Here is an 18747-nt window from a genome sequence, read left to right on the forward strand (position 1 = left end):
GTTCTATTTGAATATATTGTAAACTGTAATTTATTTCTGTGATCAAAGCTGAATTTTCTGCATCATTAGTCTTCAGTGTCACATGATCCTTCAGAAATCATTCTAATATACTGATTTACTGCTGATTTAAAATTTAATTGATTTAAAAATGAATGCAAGGATATTATATTTAACTAAACCTAAAACCATGAAAGCATTTATATTACTAGAATACATATATATAAACAGAAATAAAACACAAATATAAATGACAAAAAGCTAAAACTGTACCATTTAACAGATAATGGAAAATACTGAAAAAAAACACATAAATGTTTTAATTAAACTAAAATAACACTCCTACGGTTCAGAAGTATAGTATCAGTGAGCATACAGTTTTTATATGTATATATGCATATCAAAAGTCAAGCTGAGTGATATTTGGTAGATGATTATTTATATATATTTATTTATTCTACAAATGGTATTCATCTAAAATGCTAATAAAAACATAACTGTATTGTGATGTCATTCCTACAAAACCAAAAGCAGAAGTCTCTGAGCCTCAGGTGCTGCTCGTTTCCAGCAAGATCTTCATTTGGACTTCTGCCTTCTGGCCAAACCTCAAACGTGCAAATATCTGAAAGAATTGCAGTGTTTAAGGGCTCTAATCTCGCTGAGTTTATTTATTGCTTCTCGTCCCCGGCCAAATCCCTTCCTCATTAATATCCGTTGAAGCAAAAGGAAAACAGTTACTCTAGGTTCGCATCTAAAATTATACATTTTTAGCATATGTATTAGGGGATATTCTAATATGAAGGCATTCCAGAAGCTTGCCCCCGTTTCCAAATAATAACAAGCATCTCCTATTTTAAAACGCCTCCCTTGAAAGACAATTATCTTTAATCAGGATCTTTCGTCTCCAGTTTCGGTCTTTGTGTTCCCATGACTGCTTTTATCAGAGGAGATCATTATGGGCCAACTATTACCCAAAGTATAGTTTTACAGGCAATCCATAACATTATATGGTTGTAAGCACTGTTTATTCATTAATTCATTAGTTTTATCTTTATTTTAGGAATAACTTAAGGATAAAGAAGAGGCGGAAATGAGAGCATTAAACACCCTTGACTACTTTTGTGATGCTTTTTGGTCACAATTTACTTTCATTGTACAGAAAAGGCGTTAAGATTCTGCTAAATTACATCTTTTTTCTTTAAATAAAGTCACTTGTAAATGTTCATAGATAAAAAAAAAAACAGAATTTTCATTTAAAATTTTTTTTCTTTTAAAAAATATAATTATATATATATATATAAATTTGTGAGCTGCAGCAGAGGGGAAGATTTTTACTGAATAACAACTTAAATTGTATTTATTTTATATTTTTGTTCATGCAAAGCTAAACAGTAAGCAATATATATATATATATATATATACATGCACACACACACATTTTAATTCATTACATTTCATTGTATAGAAAAGGGCAACGTTTACATTCTGCAAAACTTCTCTTTTTGGTTTCACAGAAGAGAGTTAGTTATAAAGACTCTGATAAGAGAGAAGTTTAACTATTTATTTAATGAAGATGACTTTTTTAATATAAGCCAAATATTTATATATATAAACCTGTGGTAGAGGGGAAGATTTTCAGTGAAAAACAACTTAAATTAAAAAAACCTTTTTCGAGATAACTTCAGAAGATTTTTGATATATAGCACATGATTTACACTGATTATTTTATGGTGCGTTTTGTCATATTTAAAGCTTTAGAGAACTTTAATTGTATTAGTATAATAATATGCTTTGATTGCATGGAGAAGGGCAGCGTTAACATTCTGCTAAATTTCTCCTTTCGCGTTTCACGGAAGAAAGCTAGTTTTTCTAAGAGTAAATATTTCGAATGATCATTTTGGACAATTATTTATTTGAGAAAGAACAGGAAACCATTCCTGTCTGTAAAACCAAAAAGGCACAAATAAAGAAACTTACCTTCATTAAGACGGATTCGCTGAGCTTTTCTCGGTTTACAATCTTTATGGCAACTTTCTGACACGTGACACAGTGGACCCCGAGCTTTACAAGACCTAGAGAAAAAAAGAAGAAGAAAGAAAAGGTTAAAAGAAAAATATTAAACCCCTCTCACGGGCCATTCCTGTTCCACACAAACATCTGCCAGATGCTTCATTCATATCTTGAGACAAACAGCGTCAGGTACAGCAGATACAGTAAGCAAAACTGCGAGAGGAACTGATGGCGAACAGCTTCCTAAAGGCCTTCCTGCTTTATCACTCTTGATGTGGAGCTCATGGAGCGCGAGCAGCACGGAGGGGGGCTTGAGGAAATCATTTATCCTAAACATCCGCCACACGCTTAACACTTTCATTAGTCAAAGTGCTAAATGTTTACAGGCTTTACGCTTCCTGTTCCCCCTCGCTCCTCGATACTACACCACATTCAAGGACTTTCTAAAGAGAAATCTTCAGCGTCAACACCTCGGGTCCTTCGGTGATTGTTGAGCAAGCGTTTTCGAATGAGACAAAAACCACCAAAGATGATTCAGCAAAGCTGTTTGCTGCCTCGCACACAGTAGAGTTTGAATTGTTGGGTAGATAGAGGAGGCTGGACGCCTGCGTGAGACAAGATAATGAATGTTTCGTATCCTAAGGTGCACGCGTATAGGAAAACTGACAGGAGCGTAAATGGAAAACGCAGTGATTTGCAAAGAGGATGCTGTGAATGTTTTTGGTTTGTATTAAAGTGTAAGAATCCCCCACCTCGTCCCAAACAAACCCTCGTCCCTGATGACACTCAACAGACACTCCTGAACAACCTCTGCTCTCATGGGACTCAATGACTCTTTATGAGCTGTGGACAAATCGCTGGGTTTGAAGAGTCTCACGATGGAGTGCAAAACTGTCCACTGCTGAAGAGGAGACGGGACAGCGAATGTAATGTTATGTTATGTTATGTTATGTTATGTTATGTTATGTTATGTTATGTTATGTTATGTTATGTTATGTTATGTTATGTTATGTTACGTTACGTTACGTTATGTTACGTTACGCTTTTATATTATAATATATACTATAAATAAAATGAATTAACTATAAATACATTATAAATAAAAACTGATTCCTTGTTCCCTGCTATCATGATTCCTGTATCAGGGTCTATTACATGACACTTTTTAATTATTATTAATTAATTAAATAAATGTGTGTGTATATATATATAAATATATATATATATATATATATATATATATATATATAAACACACACACACACACACAAATATATATACAGACACTTCATTACATTTTGTTACATCTCTTAAAAAATTTGATATGAAAAAATAAGAGAAAAACTGCTGTCTTGATAATTTAATAATAAAAAAAGCCTCATATAAAAAAAAAAAAAACTTGACACTTAAGAAAACCTCCTCATTATCTTTGATTACTATTTCTGAGGAAACAATTAATAAAAGTACCTGAATTATTGTTATTCAATAAACATATTAAAATGCTATTCATGCAGTTACTTCAGTACCTTTTCTGATTAACAATTTAATTCCCTTTAAATACAATTATTTTTTAAATAAAAATGAAATAAGCGTGACAACTTACTTGATATACTAGATAAGAAAAAGTAATAAAATAAAAAATAAATATTTACTATTAAAGTTGTTTGTCATTATCTTTGATCAGTATTTATTTTAAAAAAATTAAGTAAAAATGTGTACTCACAACATAAAATATAAGCATACAGTCTAACGTCTTACATACAGTTAATTAAATATGCCTTTTCTAATTTGAACATGTTTCTATTTGCTTAATTAAAAATCATTTTGATATGAAATACATGAATAGTTACAATTTGACAGGGTGATGTAACTGTTGTGATATCTTAATTAAGAAAAAAAAAACTATTAAAAAACGAATTAAAAAAATATATTTTCTTGAGAAAAGCTAAAGCACCTTGTCATCATCTTTGAGTACTACTTTTTAGAAAAACATTTTAAGCAGTGAAGTAGTTTTATTAGAAATATTTGAAAAAATTTGTCAAATATGAAATTTATTTGACAAATTAGTCATGTGATTCAACAAACACACATAAACAAGCATAAAAATAAAGTCAAGTTAAAATATCAGATTTAACCTATAAGGACAAGGCAAGGATAGTTCAGGCTGTAAAATATCAAGTGATGCGACTCCTATGGCGTTATTTTTTAGTCAAAAGTTATGAGCATGTAAGACATGCTCACGAGCACATTATGTTATTTCACACGCGCAAAAATAAACTTTCAGCTGGCATGATAAAAGTACTCGCGCACAAATTCAACAACCGTTAACAAAAAGTTAACATCAACATTACATATTTTCTAACTGAATCATAACATAATTGTTTTCACATTTACTTTTACATGTAAATGTAACGTTAGTTGTCTAAGATGCAATTTTTAAAGATTAAAAGTTTTAAAATGAGTGTCTGGCGATCAGCATCACAAGTGTTGGCTAAGGCGTTAGCTACAGAACGAATAGGCTAGCTAGTTACGTTACTTGTTGCTCAAAAATATGTAACGTTAATGTTAACTTACTTAACCAAACGTAGGCTTCATCGTTCGCTAATATATTCATCGATGGTAATTGATTTAACTATGATCTGTGCAGCATTTTATACGTGCAGAGACATTTTATGTATATTAGAAAACTCATTCTAATTCATTCCCACTCTTCTTCGGTGGTAACTTAACCCAACTCCGTGCTTCCTGTAATGAGAGCTGTCAATCAAGGTACAATGTCCCTGTGTGAAAGTGACCAATCATAAGAGGGTCAGTGCCCTCCTTGGTTTCCGCCCCCAAATTGTCAAAAGTCATGTAGACTCGAGCGAGCAGAAATCAGCTGAGCGAGCAGAAATCCACTGCGTGAGCAAAACAGCTCTCCGCGAGCACGATTTCACTGCACAAGCAGAGTTAACCTATGCGAGTATGCCAGGCGCTCGCTCGCAGCTACATGAACACCTCTCGGTTGCTGAATTTGTGCGCGAGTACTTTTATCATGCCAGCTGAAGGTTCATTTTTGCGCGTGTGAAATAACATAATGTGCTCGTGAGCATGTCTTACATGCTCATAACTTTTGACTAAAAAATAATGCCATAGACTTCTCAATGATATTTATCAATGAATAATATAAAATATAATGTTGACCATAACAATTATAAAGACCAAATCTATAATCCATTTCAGCTTCAGCTTCTCTATGTGGAGAGAGAAAACGCCATGCTATAATTACATTAATTTATGATAAACGATTCCCAGTCCCGGTAGAACCGGTGTCAGGGCTGGATCTGGACTGCAAACTGCTAATTGGTGACCTCTGATATAGGGTGCACCAAACGGGACATATTAACAGCAAAGCCCTGCACCCTTCAGGTGCGAGAAAGTAGGGAATATCATTCAAATGTCAGCCGCAGCTAATTAAACAATAATGACACTTGACAGCAAACCCAGCAGTGTGTGTGTGTGTGTGTGTGTGTGTGTGGGCAAAACCATTAGTATGGATCCAATCATCAGAAGTCAGTGGCTAGAAATAAACAAAGAAAACTTCATAATAAGGGCAAAACATGAACAACCCCCCCCCCCCCCCCAAAATGAAAAACCATCACTCAAAATGTCCTTTCTCGTAATCAAAGCCCTCTGTTTATGAGACTCGAGGAAAAGAGTCATCCACTTTGAGCGCTGTGACCTATTCCAGCTCGCTATGATAATACACAAAGACATTAGCACAAAATATATATGTGGAGAGCCTATCACAGTCAGACGTCATACCGCACGACATTATCACAAAGAAACAGTGCATTAAGTCCAAGGGCAGAAGGAATGGCCTTATCAAAAAGAAGAGATGGGGGAAATGCTCGGTGAAACCCTTCACGTGCGCTTCATCAGAATTCAAGAACACTTGGTGAAGTCTCGGGGTATGACTGACGACGGGGCGGCCGCTCGCTCCGTATCGATTTCAGTCTTTGTGTGCCTTCCCGATCAATGAAATTAAAAGAGCTCCAGTCCACAGCGATAATAAAATGGTCAAAAACACAATACTTACCTTAACCCGAGAGTCAATATACAGTATGCCTTAATGTATATGTTGCAGCATATATATATAGGAAAACTTTACTCAAAAATGAAAATTGTACATCAGACCATCAAAGATGTAAATGAGTTTGTTTCTTCATCAGATTTGGAGAAATGTATCATTACATCACTTGCTCAGCAATGCATCCTCTGCAGTGAATGGGTGCCGTCAGACTGAGAGTCCAAACAGCTGATAAAAACATCACAGTAATCCACAAGTAATCCACAGCACTCCAGTCCATCCATCGAGGCATTTTTCACTTCAAAATGTTGCTTCCAGGTAAATCACGATAATATCGCATTCTCTAGTGAAAAAGTCGTCTGGTCTGAATCAGGAGAGAAATATGCACAAACTCAGCACTGTTTACAAGTCAAAACAGCTCTAAACAAATACGTTGGTGGATTTTGATGTGAGAGGCGACAGGGAATGGGCTTTTTCACCGAATCAAGCGTTATGAATTATGGACTATGGATTATGGATTTTGGCCAGAAGTGAGCATTTAAAATTTTAACACCTTGATAGTTTTGTCTCTTACAAACACGCAGCTTTTCATCATAGTTAACTGATGGACTGGAGTGGTGTGGATTACTTGTGGATTATTGCGATGTTTTTATCAGCTGTTTGGACTCTCATTCTGACGGCACCCATTCACTGCAGAGGATTCATTGGTGAGCAAGTCATGTAATGATGCATTTATATGCATATTTTGTCCAATAATGGAATGACTGTATGTGCGGCTGTTGATGGTGTTCATGGATGTTGATCTCCATTGGATTATGGATTGTGGAGGCGCTGTGGGTGGCGAGACATACAGTCAGCCGGAGTTGTCTTCCCTGCTTTGTAAATGACCTTATACTTGTAAGGCTGGAGTCTGAGAGCCCATCTCTCGATTTGTGCTGGTGGTTTTGATTTAGTGTTGTTAAGATTAGCTCTTAAGGTTTGTGGTTTGTGATCAAGTTTAATTCAGCACCATAAAAACACAGATGGAAGTATTCACAGCTTCAGACGATAGCATGAGCGTCTCTTTCCATCTGAGAATACCTCTGTTCAACTGGGGTCAAGGCCTTCTTACATAAGCAACAATATTAGTGTGATAAGTGGTTTTGTCTCTCTGTGCCAAGATAGCACCAAAGCCAACAGAACTTGCATCGACAATGACATTGGTTTCTCTTTCAGGATAGAAGTAGCTCATCACAGGGGCTTTGACCTGTCTTTCTTTGAGGGTTGTCAGTGCTTCTGCTTGCTTTTTACTCCAAAGCCATTCAGAGTCCTTCTTTGTTAGCTCCCTCAGAGGTTGTGTGAGTGAAGAGTAGTCAGGAATGAACCTTGCCCTGTAATTGGCCATTCCTAGGAGGTAATTGGCCATCCACTCTGGGTTTGTGGAGATGGCATACAGGTGCCTCAATTTTTGGGGGGTCAGATGCGATGCCAAGATTGGAGAACACACATCCAAAAAACTCCAGGGATGTTTTGGGAAATTCACATTTGTCTTGGTTGATTGTCATGTTGTTTCCATGCAATCCTTGAAAGACTGCTTCAAGAGATCTGTTGTGGGCATCTGCTGTGGTGCCATACACCAGAATGTCGTCACTGAAATGATTAACTCCAGGGATTCCCTGCAGGAATATGAGCCTTGTATATCATCTCAATCCAAAATGTTGTGATGCATCTGGACTCAGGTGCTAGTTCAAGTTGGTGATAGACTGAGTTGGGGTCCAGTTAAGAGAACACCACTGCTCCATTGAGATCATGGATGATGTCATCTACCGTTGGTGAAATGTGTCTCTCTCTCTGCGCACAGCTTGGTTTGACAAACACATGTCAGCATAGATACATATCTTCTCTGGATTTTTTGGCTTAGGTATGAGACCCATGGTGTTGGACCTTCTACTTTTTTAAGGAGCTGTGGTTCTTTCTCCACCTTTTTCAGATGTGGAAAGGGATATGAAGATGTGGTTGGATGATAGGTTAGACAGTGTCATCAATGTGTGGCTTAATTTTCCAAAGCCCTTCGTAATGTTTGGGTTTGGGCTGGGGTTTTAGAGGCAGCGGAAGGGGGTGATGCTTGCCATACGATAATATTTTCTTGTTTGTTGGTTCCATTTTTGTAGATATTTTTATTCTGTCGTGGGCGTTGTTGTCAAGAAGTTTGACTCTGGCTCCAGTTTCGATTAGTATTGTCCAGAGGTTTTTGAGATATCCACACTATTGTCATTGGTTGTTTGATGTTTGAAGGTGTTTGTATGACGTTCATCTTCTGTACTTGAGGTTGCAGCCAACTCCAGGTCCTTTGGTCTGCAGTTTTCTTTTATCCGTATAGATCTCATCTTTTGTGTTATATTAGGTTTTCGTTGCTGCATTGCGCCCACTGCATTTAATATTTTGTCTCTCGTTTTACTCACAGATGCAGTTCAGATACAGTGATATTCTCTGTCCTGTGTTTCCAGTCGGAGCAATTTTTATCCATGTTTTTAGCTTATGGTCATCTTTTCATCGTGTTTATGGGTATATTTAATTAAGTTGTATTGGCAGTTAATCACTCGTCGCCATTGTAATAACTTCAGACCAACAACTGTGTGAAGTACCAACATTCGACACACACCACACTTGACAGCACAGCACACTGGGAAAAAAAACTTTTCTTAAAGGTGAAGTACAGCATGACATCCAAATATATTCCTTTGAAGAAACAAACTTATCTACATCTTGGACAGCATGAGCGTGAGTAAATTTTCAGCAAATGTTCAGTTTGGATGAACTATTCTTTTAAAATAGCGAAACAGAAACAATAATGTTTAATATCATAAACTGTTTAAAAGAGAATTATGTTTAGTTAAAATTGTTGATACTAGCTTGGACATCTTATCTAGTGTTCCCTTGGGTGTTATGATCATACTGCCAAATTGAGCTCAGTTTTGCTCTGAAATAACTGATTCGTTTTAGACGTTTTTTTATTTCACCCAAGGCTCTGAAATAAGTTTTCTGAAGCTCCAATTGTGTTATCGTTAATTTCATATATTCACACAAACTTGTGTCAAGGTCCAAACACGTAGCAAGGAGATCGGTAAAATAATTAGTGGTCGACCGATATATCGCGAAGACTGACACATTGGCCGATAAGTTTTTCTGCTTAGCCGTTGTGTTCGAGGCGAGACTTTTACTTTAATGTTCTAAACAGTTCTGTCTAATACAGATAGAAGTGTGTCTAATAATCAGATAGAACGGTTAAAACAAAGGAATTAATGTATACAGAACGTATTATAATGTTCTTTGTCAGCGGCACCATGAAGATACATTTTCTACGTGTTTTACCTTTTAAGTGAAACTTCAGACTTTCAAAATCCTTCATCACTAGAGTTAAGATGATAATAATTTTAATTTGAAGGAACAGACATCACAAAATCAGACTTTATCACCTCTTTTTACTTTGAGAGGTTAAATTCATACTTAAAATCATAAACTGTTATGTTATAGCTATGGCACTGTTTTTGAAATCAAATCTTTGCATAGCTATGACAGGAAAGGACACTGGTATCTAACAAAGAAAAAATATATTGTTTTAAAGAAAAAAAACATTTAAAAATAAAGCATATGTGACAGTCACAAGTGTCAATTTCTCGAAAATTAGATTTATAAGTCATCTGAATGATGAATAAATAAGCTTTCCATTGATGTATGGTTTGTTAGGATAGGATTATATGGCCAAGATACAACTATTTGAAATATGAAATTTGAGAGTGCAAAAAAATCTAAATACTGAGAAAATCAACTCCAAAGTTGTCCAAATGAAGTTCTTAGCAAAGAATATTGATAATACAAAATTAGGTTTTAATATATTTATGGTAGGAAAAGTACAAAATATCTTCCTGGATCATGATCTTTACCCTTTATCCCAATGATTTTTGGCGTAAAAGAAAAATCTATGATTTTGACCCATATATTGTTTTGTTTTTTTTGGCTATTGTTACAAATATACCCCCGTGTCTTCAGACTAGTTTTGTGGTCCAGGGTCAAATACTGTATAAATATACCTAAATAGGAAATAAAACAGTTATCGGATAAGCATCTGTCCTATTCTGTAACCCCCTTTGTAAACGTAAACGTTTTCATAAGTAATTTAATTACACATTTTTCAGAGTAACTGTAACAGATAAGTTACATTTATTTTGGAATTATGTAATTCCGTTACATGTAACTAATAATGGCCAAACACAGATAAATAGATAGATAGATAGATAGATAGATAGATAGATAGATAGATAGATAGATAGATAGATAGATAGATAGATAGATAGATAGATAGATAGATAGATAGATAGATAGATAGATGTGGCTCCCATAACTACCTCCTTATTCAAATGAGCCCCTCATGAATTATTCAGGAATCTATAATTATGCATTCCTTTTGCTGACGTGGAGTTTGAGGCATTAAAAATAGATCTGAGTGGAACGGCAGCACAAGCCCCAGTGGAGTCCCGCCACTGTGTTTTGACTGCCTCTTTTTTTTCTCTCCATCGCTAGATCCGCAATGCTCTGGGCCTGTCGTCCAGGAAGATGCGTTTTTCTGACAGGCCCTATCTCGCTGTCCCCGTCCCACTCTGGACGCATCACTGACAGGCTGCGGGAAATCTGGATCTCTCACGACAGCGCTGCTAAATTCGGTTGATGGGGTGGCCAGGGGTTTTGCCGAAAGCATTTTTAGCGTAAGAGTTTGCTTCAAAAGCACAATGAGTCGCCGCTGCAACTTCCAGGGCTGGCGCTTTTCCCGGCAGTGTACGAATACATGCTTTTGTATATGTGGGCGTCTGTCATTTATGCTGAGAGACCTTTACTGCTCAGCCCTACGATACCTTCCTCCCGGTAGGGGTGATCAAATTTTGAGGAGGTGCATGCATACATTTGAATGTCAATTAGACTCTGCTGACAGGTTTGGCGACGTGTGCAGACAGTCAAGTGTTTGGATGTTGAAGCAAATGCAGTCACACGTGACAAACTGGGCCACCTACTGTCATCCGTACCAACAGAAGGTGGGTAAATGTTCAGTGTAAGGTTTAATCTCTGTCTACTACAGGAAATAAATTCAATTGTATTACTATATTCCAAATACTATATTCTATCATTTTTTCTACACATTTTTCACTCTGCGTTTTTCCAGTGACCTATTTATTTGAATTCACCCAATAATTTTCTCTGAAGTTCATTTATATTGTAAATCAAACTGTGCTTTATCGTTGACTAGATATATATGTCATACTTTTCGTCAATGACGCCAAACAAGATGATAACGAAATAAAAAAAAAATTTGAATGACAAAAAACAATGACGAAAATCTATCGACATTTTCGTCAAGGAATAAACACACAACAAAAATGTTAGGGAGGAACTTTTTTTACATTTTTGTTTTATAAAACTTAAATTAAAGGCTGTTTTCAAAAGATTTAAAATTCAAGGCTTGTTTTGAAGACTACCGTCCCTTTAAGACCACTATACTATATGTAAATAAGCTCAGTTATGATTGGTTAAACTCAACATTCCAGCATAATATATATATATATATATATATATATATATATATATATATATATATATATATATATATATATATATATATATATATATATATATATATAAATAAAATTGTATTTTATTTTTTTCAGTGTGCTCTAGCTAATGATCATGCTAATGTCCACAGGCAATTTCTCTATCAAAATGGCTCTTTGGAAGAAGACAATGGAAGTGTGGCATTACACAAAGGTTGTGAGGAATCAATAACAAATTCATGGTCTCACGAGGTGCTTGTAGCCATTAGGTTTCTTTTTCTCCACATGCTAGCTCACATTATTTTGTTTCTCTCTACACAGCCTGTAAGGCTAGAAAAGGGCTTTCCCAAAATGTTCCTCAAGTTCCTCCAGGAGTTGCTTCATATGCTGGTTCATCCTCACAGATAACTTTAACCTCTCATTGTGTGTGAGTAAATACACTGTGTTTGCGCGTGCATTGATACGGTGTGTGTCGTGTGCCTCTGCGGGTGTAATGAGGGACTCCTGGTCCAGGCCAACAGCAGATGTTTTCTGCTAAACAGATTAGCGCGACAGCCACAGAGCTTTTTTGGACCGGTCCACATGCTTGTGTAGCAGTGGGGACTGCAGCGGTTTGCCCGTGCTGTGTCTCTTCCATTACCATCTTGTCATTAATGCCATAATGTTAAACAACAACCACAGATTCCTCCATCAGGCCCAGCGAGGAACTCTACACATCATTAAAAACAGTAACCATATTTGATGGATATTATTCATATTTGTGACACAGTAGTAACTAAAAAAACAACAACAAATAAACAATATCATGTGAATATTTGGCACTGACAAATAACTGTCAATTTTGTTTTAGTATTTATATGCAATAGTTTTTATTAATGTTTTAAATGAGCTTTTTATATATTTTTAAATTTATGCATTAAGCAGAGCGACTTACAGTTCATTCAGGCAATCAATTTTTACCTATCATGTGTTCCTGGGGAATCGAACCCACAACCTTGCGCTTGATAGCACAATGCTCTACCAATTGAGCTACATATTTTTCTTTTTTTGTAATATATCAAAAAAGTTTCTAAATATATATTTTTTAAGTTAAAAGAGAAATTTTATACAAATGTTATAATTTCATGCGATCACAAAATGGCCGCCACCATGAGTTGGACCACCCTTACATAAAATAAAACCACTTTTATTAGGCCACTCATAACACTCCATCTCATCATGCAAGTTGCATACTCTTGCATATATTTGGGACTTGTCACGTGTCCTGAAAATCATGTGGAATCTGTTATGTGAATTCGGATGTTATTCCATTCCTGCTGTATCACGCACACGCTCCTCCGTGGCTTCATGAATGCACTTTGTTGTGTTGTTGCTGACGGAGGAGACTGTGTGTTTCCCGTGACTCAAACTTCCAGACTCAAAGCACATCTCCTACGTTTGAAGCTGTCAGAGAGCAGATCCACTGCACACATCTGTCTGGAGTAAAAACACTGCCGCTGGGGTTCAGAAGGACACTTCTGGAAGAAGAAGACTATGTGGTTTTATTTCACACCACCCTTGTGGTATGAGATAAACATATGTATAAATATGGAAATATATATAGAACTCAATGGTTTAATATTGTATCTATCTTCGCCGAATAGGAATGATAAGAGAGCACAGCCCGTCAGATCAGCTCTCCCACTGTGAAAGTGGTAAAATCCAGACGGAAACTTTTATTTATCCACCCTTTCATTCCATTCATCCATTTTCCACTCATGGTAAGACCTCCCTCTCTGCTGGAGATAAAGCTATCAGAGGATGGAGCGATCTTTAAACTCTGCAGAGCGGCGAGGGAACCAGGTGGAGAGGAGGCAGGGAGGCCTGCTGTCCCTGTGTGTGTGCGGGAAGCGCGCCGTCTTCTCAGCTGGATCGATGGACTGGGATACCATCTCCCACAGCTTGAGTCTCTCACAGCCTCATTTATCCTACATGAGTGTATGTGGTGCGCCGCAGTGGCCAAACAGCCCCTTCACCCTGAAAGATTATTACACGTCTCTGCTGGCTTCAGGGCAAATAGAAAATGCTTGTTGTATTTTTTAGGTTTGTTTTACAAAGCAGAAACATTTTGGTGCAGATTCCAACAGATACTGAATTTGTTTTGACTTTTTGTTTTTACTCTGAAATAAGGTTTAAAAATATTAGTAATTTTTATTAAGATTTTGAATGGTATTGTATCAAACAATTTGAATTCTGGCCAGTCAAGCACACCAACATCATGGTCATTTAACCAACTTTTGGTGCTTTTGGCAGTTTGGGCAGGTGCCAAATCCTGATGGAAAATGAAATCTTCAAAAAGCTGGTCAGCTAAAGGAAGCATGAAGTGCTCCACACATTCTTGGTAAATGGGTGCAGTGACTTGTGACTTGCAGTGATGGATGACACCAGCAGATGACATTGCACCCCAAATCATCACAGACTGTGGAAACTTAACACTGGACTTCAAGCAGCTTGGGCTATTATCTTCTCCACCCTTCCTCCAGACTCCAGGACCTTGGTTTCCAAATGAAATACAAAACTTGCTCTCATCTGAAAAGAGGACCACTGGGCAACAGTCCAGTTCTTCTTCTCCTTAGCCCAGGTAAGACGCCTCTCATGTTGTCTGTGGTTCAGGAGTGGCTTAACAAGAGGAATACAACAACTGTAGTCAAATTCCTTGACACGTATGTATGCCCTGACCCCAGCCTCAGTCCATTCCTTGTGAAGTTCACTCAAATTATTGAATTGATTTAGCTTGACAATCCTCATAAGGCTGTGGTTCTCTGGGTTGGTTGTGCATCATTTTCTTCCACACTTTTTTCTTCCACTCAACTTTGTTAACATGCTTGGATACAGCACTCTGTGAACAGCCAGCTTCTTTGGCAATGTGTGGTTTACCCTCCTTGTGAAGGGTGTCAATGATTGTCTTGTGAACAACTGTCAGATCAGCAGTCTTCCTCATGATTGTGTAGCCTAGTGGACCAAACTGAGAGACTATTTTTAAGGCTCAGGAAACCTTTGCAGGTGTTTTGAGTTGATTACCTGATTGTCATGTCACCATATTGTAATTTGTTGAGATAGTGAATTGGTGGGTTTTTGTTAAATGTGTTCCATAATCATCACAATTAAAAGAACTAAAGACTTAAACTACTTCAGTCGGTGTGCACTGAATTTATTTAATACACAAGTATCACAATTTGAGTTGAATTACTGAAATAAATGAACTTTTCCACTACATTATTATTTATTGAATAAATGTGAATATTTTTCTAATAACATTTCAAAAAGTTAAACTTTCATATATTTTACATTCATTACATGTAAAGTAAAAGATTTTAGTTTTTTAATGTTGATGAATAGAGCTTTCAGCTCATGAAAGTAAAAAAACAGTATCTATCAATCATTAACACCCTCCACAAAGATGGTAAGTCACAGAAGGACATTACCGAAAGGTGTGGCTGTTCTCAGAGTGCTGTATCAAAGCATATTAAATGCAAAGTTGACTGGAAGAAATTGGGTAGGTTAAGGTGCACATGCAAGAGGGCAAAGCCGATTCAATCACTTGGGAGAGCTTCACTAGGGGTGGACTGTATCTGGAGTCACTGCATAAAGAGTCACCACACTACAGTCTACAGGAAAAGGGCTACCAAGCCCCTTCAATGTCAGAATCCTCTTAGCTAGGCTAAGGAGAAAAGGAACTTAACTGTATCATTGACTAAAAGGCAGTTCTGTATGCATGTGTACCAAATGAATACATCACTGTTTTAACAACTGTTTACAAGTCAATTTTAAACTCCTAGTTTTATACATTAGTATTTAAATCAACCGATTTTCATTACAATACGGTTTATATTTCATAATTGTCATTTTTTTCCACAGAATAAAAAATAAAATAGGTAATTGTGACTTTTTTTAAATCACACTATTCTGACGTTTTTCTCGCAATTGTGAGAAACAAATAACATATCTTGCCATTCCTCAGAAAAAAAAATGCAGAACTGTTAGATAAAAAGTCGCTTTTACTTTATTTTATTTTAAAAAATTGTTTAATCTGAGTTCAGATATAATTATTGCATGACTTTAATAGCCATATTGAAAGTGAATATGGGTAATTTACCTTAAATTTTGAAAATAACTTAAAGGGAACAAGAACATTTGAAACGGTGAAAAAATTGTGTTCCATGACAAAAACTGTATCAGATTGAGATTTCTCTTTTTTGTTTTATTGCAAATCCGTCCACACACTCTCTTTTGACTGGCCATGATTTGTGATTGATTTTGTTGTGTCTTGTAGCTTGTAGTCTTTTTTGTCAATAAGGAAATTGGAAATTGATAGATTTTTAATGCGTCACATCAAAGATCGCTGTAACACACCTATGCTTCTTTGCTTTTATAAACAGCAATATGATATTTGTGTTCTTAAAATGACATTGGGACTCAACAAGAATGCAAGTGTAAGTGCTAGAAATTCCATAAGGAACCATAAAACTCTTCTGGGACTTGGGACTATGAAACTAAACTATTAAATTCAAAATTCACAATATATCTGCCAAGGATGACCGTTTTAACTAGACATTTATGGTTGCTGAGCAACGTAGCAACTTGGTGTATTAATATAAAGTTTGTGTTACACAATGGCTTTGTACGAGTCAGAACTATCCATTATATAATAGACCTATACATTTCATAACAACTGCTCCTTTGAAAAGCTCCATTCTGAATAGGCCCGCACATTTCTGAGACACTGAAGAATTCTTATGGTTTCTGAAAACCATTTGCAAAGTCGAACCATCATGAACTACAAAATCCTTATAAGTAAACTTCTCTTGTGAATGTCTGTGGATCTCAATGCTGAATGTTTGGATCCCTTCATCCCTGCTTTCACACATTCTCAGCTTTCACCCACTGGCATCTTTATGTTCCTGTTAAACACCTCATTACTGACTCAAAACTGACATTTCAGCTAATTGGACAGAGTTTTACGAAAGGTTATATGGATGCAGCGTATGACTTTTTCCGCCATGAAGTATTTTGTTCACTTTCAAATGTTTGATTCTTTCATGCATCGATAATAAATCTTATTTTGGATAATTAATGCAAACACTGCTAAATTGATTTCCTGGCTTGATACTTGATGTTCAGTTGATCAGAATGTGTATGAAACCCCTGCTTTGGCATGACTGCCCCAGTGCTATCATATGATAACCAGTTAACGCAAGCAATTACATTTGGCTACTTGGGCTACCAATAAATTTAAAGAGCAAAATCAATTTGAGCCTTACAAGTGCAAGCCAAATGTAAAAATGTATTTAAATAAAAAAAAAAAAAAAGTAATAAAAATTGGAAAATGTCTAGAAGCTAAAATATTGGCTTCTTATTAAGTTGGCAGGTTGTTGTTTTTTTTTTATAAAAAATAATAGATTGCAACTTTTTTTCTTTTTTGTTATATTACTGTCGTGTCAAGTAACATCAATAATATAAATATATATTTTAAAATATTTGATACAATATCTTCAATTATTTTAGCTGCTTTTCTAATTTTTTATTTATAGTATGCGTATATTGTGTATAGTAAAGAACATTATGTATGTAAAGTATATTATTTATAGTATACTGTGTGTGTATGTATATAATACATTATTTTTTTCTTCTCTCAAATTCAATCTTCAAAAATCTTTTTATTTACCAATAAATATTTACTGAACATATTTATATATTTTCATTTATTCATACTCAAAATGCATAACTGTTTCAACGACTACAAAATGAAACAATGGCGCTGAGGTGTAAACGCTCAACACATATGCTCAAATGTATATTTCTCCTCTCATACATGTATATACACTTTTTGACAGCAAAAAGTAGTGAGAGGGTGAAGCGTGTTTCACATGATTCTCTGACAAGACCTCAGGACCAACAGAGCTCATAGCCATTTTTAAGTTGCTGCATCCCAGGTGAATTCTAGATAAGTTTCTTCAGAAGTCTTTGGAAAACAACCACATTTTATGCCAGCTTTGATTAAAATTTCCCCAAACCTTCACTATTTTTGATGCTTGTCAGTGTGCTCTTACCCTCTAGAGCCCTTTGTGGACATTCATACACATTCACCACACATGAACGAGGTAATTACAAGTTCAACTTCCATAACAATTCACCAGATCAACTTAATTTTGAATGACGAGTCGATGCATACCGATTATTGTTGCCAAGTGCCTGAGGGGTTAGAATGGCTAAGCAAGGAAAGCTCGATCTCAGAGCTCAATAGATCCCCGATATCAGCGTGCACATATGGTGCGGTGAAATTAATCAAGCGTTCTAAACTTCCCAATCTATTCTTCAACTTCATTTGTTTCTTTAATGGTGTTTTTGTTCCATTGTTCTGTATGAGTTATTTACCACCATCACAAGGGCTTATGGGATACCGCGGTGAGGTGCTTTCCATAATGAGCTCTCAACAGCTACTTTCATGTGAGAATTAGATGACTTTCTTGGAATGAAGAGACGCTACATCAAGAGGGGTACAGGAAGTCAAACTCGCCTCTTTAATTGAAAACTCATTTCTAAGACTAAGGGGAAGGATATTGGTTTTGTACAAAGTCACAATCTGTCTTTCCTTACTCATTGTAAACTAATTAACATGAGATTTTAATTAATTAAAATGTGATATAGAAGCCAATGAATTAAAAAACATGCAAACTTGAGAACTTTTGTCAGAGAAATCCCCAAAATGTTACTTATCTAAGGGTTCGAAAGCTCATGGTGCCTTGATTGTTTTTGACTTTTCACTTTTATGCAGTGAAGGACATTAACATATATTGGCAGAAATCGTGAAGAAACTATCATCTTTGAGACACATAAGGCCGCTAGTAGACTGGGGGATGGCGTGAGGGTATGTGCATGCATTTGCATGAGTGTGGGTTTAATTGGGTCAAGTCTGGACGCTATGTGATAACTTCCTGCTGAGCAGAAAGAGCACATGTCGAAAATCCCTTCAACCTCTGAGTGTTCGAACATGTTCAAAACAGACAGCGCTTTAGGAGGTCTCGCCCCACCTCATCGCAGTCTCTCCTTCAA

General features: G+C 36.2%; 1 protein-coding gene across 4 annotated transcripts in view; it reads right to left on the reverse strand.

Moving 5' to 3' along the window:
• LOC128014197 (serine/threonine-protein kinase BRSK2) overlaps positions 1-18747 on the reverse strand; it is a 200284-nt gene that overhangs the window by 102177 nt on the left and 79360 nt on the right. For 3 of the 4 annotated variants that reach the window (XM_052597562.1, XM_052597561.1, XM_052597560.1), the window contains exon 2: positions 1975-2069. The exons of the other annotated variant lie outside the window; for it this stretch is intronic. In XM_052597562.1, the coding sequence (XP_052453522.1) occupies positions 1975-2069 (95 nt within the window). The remainder of the gene's footprint in view (positions 1-1974; positions 2070-18747) is intronic. 4 annotated transcript variants of the gene reach the window in all.

This window comes from Carassius gibelio, chromosome B25 (assembly GCF_023724105.1).
Source record: "Carassius gibelio isolate Cgi1373 ecotype wild population from Czech Republic chromosome B25, carGib1.2-hapl.c, whole genome shotgun sequence".
NCBI lineage: Eukaryota > Metazoa > Chordata > Actinopteri > Cypriniformes > Cyprinidae > Carassius > Carassius gibelio.